Genomic DNA, 6,152 nt, shown 5'->3' with positions numbered 1-6,152 from the left:
TTTTTTGTGCGATTTATTTTTATGCGTTTTTCTGTCGAACGTAACTACCGCACAAAAAGAGAACCAAGTGTATTATATTTTTTTTATTAATAAGTGAATGAAGCAAAATGAAAGTTGCCAGCAGAAATTCTTCGGTCAATAGCCTATTGTACAATAAGCGATTATTATGAGTTGCCTCTACGTGAAAGTATTTTAAGTAATTCAATTGTAAAATATTTCCGTTACACCTTAGCAAACTAAAAAAAATATGAGATAAATATTACTATTACTATAATACTAAGAGAAAAAAACAATTACAGTGTATATGTTTTTAATATATACACAAGGTAACAAGATCATAATTAAAATAGCATGAATATAAAGTATGTAGATGCAATAACAATTGCAGCAGACTGTACCGTCGTTTGTTAAGAATCAACCTAGTTTGCATATATTTGAATAATATTAATTGAGATACATAAATTAATAATTATCAGTAAACCGAACAAAGTTCTTAAGAAACTGAAAGAATATAACGAACCGAAACCGAAAACCGAAATTAACCACATTTGCTCAATTGAAAAACCGAAACCGGAATTATAATTACGGTTAATTTCGGTTCATTCTTTTTTTAAATTATTATTACATTTTCTTTCATGTAACAATTAATGCCGAATTCGGTGGAAACGCTTAATCAATATAAATAAAGCCTCAATCAACACCAATTAACCACCGACTAAAAAGGAAAAATTTGAAGAAGAAATGGCAAGCACAAACTGAAATGAAAGTGATTAAAAAGGATATTACTGTAAACATGAGTGAGTCACTAATTATTTTTTATTTCTTTTGTATTTTCAATTTTATAATTGAAAACAATAAGTAAGAATGGAATTTGGTAAATAAAATTAAATCAAAGTTTGATATTAAATTTTAATTTCAACCGGAACTGAACCGAAATTTTTAGACGAACCGAAAGCGAATCTGGAACGATAAACATTTACTTGGAACGTAACCGTAAACCGGAACGAAATTAATTTCGGTTCGACTCTCTGATTTGAATACTAATTAATTGATTTTAATATTATATATATATCTGCGTTAATTATCTATTGGAAAATTAACAATTTTAATTAATTATTTTTAATACAGAGATCTAATTAGGTTTTTTTTTTGTTGTAAATAAAATTAATATTTAAAAAAAAACACCAGAATGTATGAACTACAATCTTTGCTATTTCACTGGTAGATGTCGCTCCAGTTTATATTTAAAATAAATTGTTGTGAATTATTAAGAAAGTACAAGTTTCCATAGTTAGAAAAACAAACAGAGCTTCTTTTTGTACATTTCTGCAGTTTTGTTTTTAAATTCCTAGTACAGCGCCTTTTCGTTCGTCAAAGACTGGAATTGCTTTAAGATTATATTGTTTATAAATTTTGTGCAGAATAAAAAATTGCAGTTTATGAACTAATCTTTATAATAAGCAATATTACTCTAGATATTAGATATGAAATTGTTATTATAGAATTAGTATTAGTAAACTTGTGAAGTCTGGATTCATTCTTTGTAATGAGATTAAAACAATACGTTAATTAATGTTACAATTTAAATACTGAACTATATTAATTAAATTGTAATGTGGCTACATAAAATCTATTATTAGAAATGTTGATATTGGAAGTGGGTATGAATGATGTAGGTAATTGAGTATGGTGTGTACTTTTTCTTTGAATATGTACTTTGTTTTTAGTTCGTGAATGCACACCAGGGGACGCCAGGATCGGCTCGCATTTCTGTGGTTAAAATGGGAGATGTCATTTGCATTCGTACTCGACTAAAATAGGCACACATTCGCTCCTTTGGTTGCTTTCTGATTGGCTTCATTCTAATTCCTTTGTTTCCTTCTTACCCACTGCTATAGCAAGATGCATTAGGTTGTTCTTTTCCGCAGAGAGACGTACAGTGCCTTAGCGAAGCGAAGCGAGGCGAAGCAGCACTACATGATGGACAACTATGTGCAAATCAAAGACATGAAGCCTGGCTTGAAGAACATCAGTGTAATATTTATTGTTTTAGAGGTAGGTCATCCAACGGTGACGAAAGAGAATCGCGAAGTTCGAACATTCAAAGTGGCTGACCAGAGTGCATGCATAAACGCCAGTATTTGGGATGAACCGGGGCAGTTGTTAGTACCAGGTGATATAGTTCGGTTGACCAAAGGGTATGTGAGTCTGTGGCGAAACTGTCTCACATTGTATACAGCCAAGGGTGGCGATCTGCAGAAGATAGGAGAGTTCTGCATGGTTTTCAATGAACACATAAACATGAGTGAACCTAATTCTGTGATGCCTCCGTTGGCCCCTCTTGGAGGACCTCCTAACAACGCGCCCCTGAACAATGGCACCAATAATGGTGCAGGACGGATTGGTCCCTCCAATCCCACAGTGACTACCTCCTCCCCAGCAGTACACAACAACTCGACAGGACCCAACAAGTCACAACAAAATACCAATAGAATAGCTGGCAACGGTCCACCACAGAATGATAATCAAAAGGCAAGGATACGAGGCTCCAGGGGTGGCCAGCACAGGAATCGACATCGGACATAATACTTTGTTACAATTGATTTTATACATATTTACTGATAAGGAAGATAAGGATGTTTATATTTTAAATTATAAAGATGTTTTAAAAATATTTTTCAAATAAAATGAGGTGCAAAAAAAAAACAAAACTATTGTAAATAATTTTACATTTTACAAAATTTATTATCATTCTTTGTGTTCACATTGTATCTAATGTTAATATTTTATATCGTTTTCTGAAACCATTTTTATTATTTACATAATTTTGTTTGTACTGTTTCTCTACTTTTTTTTTTTAAACGAAGCAAATAAATGATAATTTTTTAATTGTTGAAGATTTATAAAGAGATACATTTTTATTTACTAACTCAAAACTGTATATAGAAATAACAAAAAGGTAATTTCTTCAAATCGTAAAAAGTATTTTCAATTTTAACGAAATGTGCTTTAATTTTTTTTTTAGTTCAATCGTATAGTTTGGAACACACTGTATATTACTGTAATATACTTTTTTACGGTGATACCAACATAATAATAAATTAGTTTTGCTATATAACCAACATCCAGAAGTGCCATTAAAGCAGTTTGTGAATCTCTTTCGTTTGTTGATTGTGGGTGCATTTAATTTATATTTAATATGCAATAATATTTACAAATACACTCTTAGTTTATGGTTCAACTAGGAAATAATTACAAACAAGGAGCGTGTTTTGATGAGTGAACATTGATTGATAGACATATTTAAATGGAATCAAAAACTACCAGTAAAACAAGCTGCTTGAAGGCTCTTCTGCTCAGAGCTTGGAGGGAGAGATGGTCTGACGTTCAATGGGGCATTTACATAAAGACTGTACTACCTCGAGGAGTCAGTGGAGATGTGTACAATCTTGCAGATTGTATACTGCAGCAAGCCTTAGTTGGTTCTGGGGCCAATCAGTTGGTTTTAAGCTACCTGAAACACTCCATCAGTGCCCAACTTGTGTCCCATGCAGCAGTTCTGTCCAGGCTAGCAAAGTTTGATCAATTCCAGAAGTTCCACTGCCTTAGTAGTCTACTTGATTTCCTGGAAGGTATCTTACCAGGAGCCACTTGCTGTGGAAAGTCAGAGGAGACTAAATTGGCTGTGGCTCTTTTGGCCACCACTATTTGGCTGTTGCAGATTATTCAGCATGTTAGCGATTTAAAGGAAAAGGCCACTGCTCTGCTTAGGCTATTACTGGCAGACAAGTTCTATGTTGCTATGATGTGCTTAGCCAGGTTTTGTGATACAGACATGTTCAAAGAGATGTGCCAGGTTTGCCATGATTTGGAGGGATATGACTTGAATGATATTCTGTTGGTGCTTCAAAGGATTGATCCTGATTCGATTACACCAAAATTGGAAAATGATCCAGTGCCTGGGTCTCTCATACAAGCCTGGCTGGCCATTCAGTTGTTGAGTAATCCTGGCACTTCTACTCCTCATTTGGCACAAAGATTGAGACTGCTGCAGACCCTGAAGAGGATTAGTGATGCGAGGCTATGCAGTGAATTGATGAGAGGCAGCTTGATCTGCTTGAATGATGTTAATCAAACCCAGCATGAGAGTCAGTGGGGCGCTTTTGCTTTCCTGAAAGTTCCTAATATTCTAGTATGTTATAATCCATTATATAATTTATTTTATAAACTAATTTATATGTTTTTTTTAGAATGAACTGCATGTTGGTGAAAGCGTAGCAGCTGGAGTTGAATTACTTTTACAGCATTCTCCATTATTGGATGCTATGGACGCTCAATCGTCGTGTTCGACTTTCGACTGCCTCCTCAAAGAACTGACCAAAGTTTGTTTACTCTCCGAAGGGCAATCGCAGCAATTATCGAGCAGAAGACATCCAACGTTCAGCCCTAAATTGGATACAGTCGCTGGTATACCGAAAGTTATTATATGCGCTGAGCCTACTTTGAACGGAATCCTGAAAACTTTGTCGAGCGATAAAATTCAAGATGCACTGCTTGGAATGTTGCATCAGGTGTTGACTGGAAAGAGTTTTGAGCTTATATTGGCTGTGGCTACAGTACAAGGACAACTCAAAACGTTAGTCCAGTTGCTGATCAGATTCAACGAGGGTTCCAAGCAGGATAAGAATAAAGCACAGCTGTTCGATATAAGCTTTATTATGCTGGTAGCGATCATTCAGAAATATGGAGCGGATGCGGTTCTAGACGGGAACGGAGATTCTTTGGTGGAATGTTGGATTAACTCGTGCATGGTGGAATCGACTAAACCTAAAGCCCCCGAACAACTACTGAGATTGAGCGATCCGGCTACGATTGAGCTGCTGTTGAGACAATTCAACGCTGGCGAATCTGATATAATTGGAAATAGCATCAAATGGGGCAACATTTTGTTCAGTATGTCTGGAGTAATGCGAGAGGTTTTGGTGGCATGGGAACAAGGAGTCTTGGCAGCTGTAGACGTGAAGAGGATCTTGGATGCTGTCCGTGGTAAAATGTGCTGTTTGCCATTGGCAGCCGCAGCTTGGCTGTGCTCTTACATGCGTGCAGCCCCTCACGACACTTTGTTGAAGCCAGTTAATATGGTACAGCAACTGCTTGCGCCTCTCGGTGACGATGACAGCGAAAGATGGCAATTGACCTGTGAAATTATTAGAAAAATGCAAAGAGACATTCAGTTGCCACTTCAGCCAAAGAGCGGAAGGCATTTGGTTTCTAAGCAACCGGCTGCGGAACAATTACACAACGCGTGGACCAGTGCTATCCAAAGAGGTTGGTTGGATCACTCTTCAGCTAGAGGTATACATTGTCTCTTGGAAACAGCGGGCGCTCGATGGCTGGTCACCGCCATTCTGCAGGAGCTACAGCTAGTTCGGTACAAAGATCGTCTGGAAAGAGGCGTCGAAATTGCTTTGGCTTGTTTCCACGTTGATATAAGAGGATGTACCATCGAACTGTTAACCCACACATTACCCAGATTACTTTACAACAGCTTACAGACTGATAATCTGATGGAACCACAGTTATCTGCTGTCGCCAAACTGACCAGCCACTGCGTTTACGCGGCTTTAGATAAATCGACCACGGATGAACAGCCTCCAGCCAAGAAACCGCGGACCATGGATGGAGTTGTAACCGCTCTCAAACAACTCTTGACCAGTTTCGAATCACATATACAGGACGGCCAAATCACCCAGCAGACGTACTTCACGTTTCATCTGCTTCAGAATCTTGTCGATATTCGAGCTGTCTCCATAAACAGGATCGTTTTGAGTGCAATCTCAGCGACACTCGTCTCTGATTTATTGAAAACGCTTCCGGAACTCTTTACACCCAGCCTATTGGTTAGATTGCATGATTTGCAGACATCGCAAGGAAGAGCCAGTATGGCTAGAGATCTGTGCATTGTGAGGAATTATCAGTTGCGCCACAGCTCCACCAATAATATTTAAAATTTTATTTATATTTGTACATAAATCTCAGTTATTAATGAAACTATGTTAGTTTCCATTTCTCTTTTATAAAAATGATGAATTATATATATATGAATATCTATTGAAATAAAAGCAACATTGTTATATAATTCTATTGTCTTT

At 36.7% G+C, this 6,152-nt stretch overlaps 2 protein-coding genes across 3 annotated transcripts; both read left to right on the top strand.

The window, feature by feature from the left end:
• The first annotated feature begins 1,758 nt into the window (after positions 1-1,758).
• LOC108562230 (SOSS complex subunit B homolog) lies at positions 1,759-2,654 on the top strand. Its single transcript, XM_017920505.1, has one exon. The coding sequence runs from the start codon at positions 1,978-1,980 to the stop codon at positions 2,584-2,586; it is 609 nt and encodes a 202-aa protein (XP_017775994.1). The 5' UTR covers positions 1,759-1,977; the 3' UTR covers positions 2,587-2,654.
• A 457-nt stretch (positions 2,655-3,111) lies between these two features.
• On the top strand, positions 3,112-6,121 carry LOC108562320 (mediator of RNA polymerase II transcription subunit 24). Of its 2 annotated transcripts, XM_017920621.1 has the most exons (3): positions 3,117-3,173; positions 3,230-4,192; positions 4,251-6,121. In XM_017920621.1, the coding sequence occupies exons 2-3, from the start codon at positions 3,308-3,310 to the stop codon at positions 6,006-6,008; spliced, it is 2,643 nt and encodes an 880-aa protein (XP_017776110.1). In that variant the 5' UTR covers positions 3,117-3,173; positions 3,230-3,307; the 3' UTR covers positions 6,009-6,121. The 2 variants fall into 2 exon arrangements, with proteins under 2 accessions (XP_017776104.1, XP_017776110.1); XM_017920615.1 differs by having other exon boundaries at positions 3,112-4,192.
• Positions 6,122-6,152: the final 31 nt, after the last annotated feature.

The sequence above is a fragment of the Nicrophorus vespilloides genome, unplaced genomic scaffold (assembly GCF_001412225.1).
Source record: "Nicrophorus vespilloides isolate i.1.1-1 unplaced genomic scaffold, Nicve_v1.0, whole genome shotgun sequence".
NCBI lineage: Eukaryota > Metazoa > Arthropoda > Insecta > Coleoptera > Silphidae > Nicrophorus > Nicrophorus vespilloides.
Note: the sequence above shows the minus strand (reverse complement) of the source record. Positions and strands in the feature narration are given on the sequence as shown.

What these genes read in the sequence shown, in the direction of transcription:
- LOC108562230 (XM_017920505.1), top strand. Translation starts at nt 1,978, where the DNA reads ATGATGGACAACTATGTGCAAATCAAAGACATGAAGCCTGGCTTGAAG.
- LOC108562320 (XM_017920615.1), top strand. Translation starts at nt 3,308, where the DNA reads ATGGAATCAAAAACTACCAGTAAAACAAGCTGCTTGAAGGCTCTTCTG. An exon ending in TGAAAGTTCCTAATATTCTA is followed by an intron (nt 4,193 to 4,250) that starts GTATGTTATAAT and finishes TGTTTTTTTTAG; the next exon opens with AATGAACTGCATGTTGGTGA.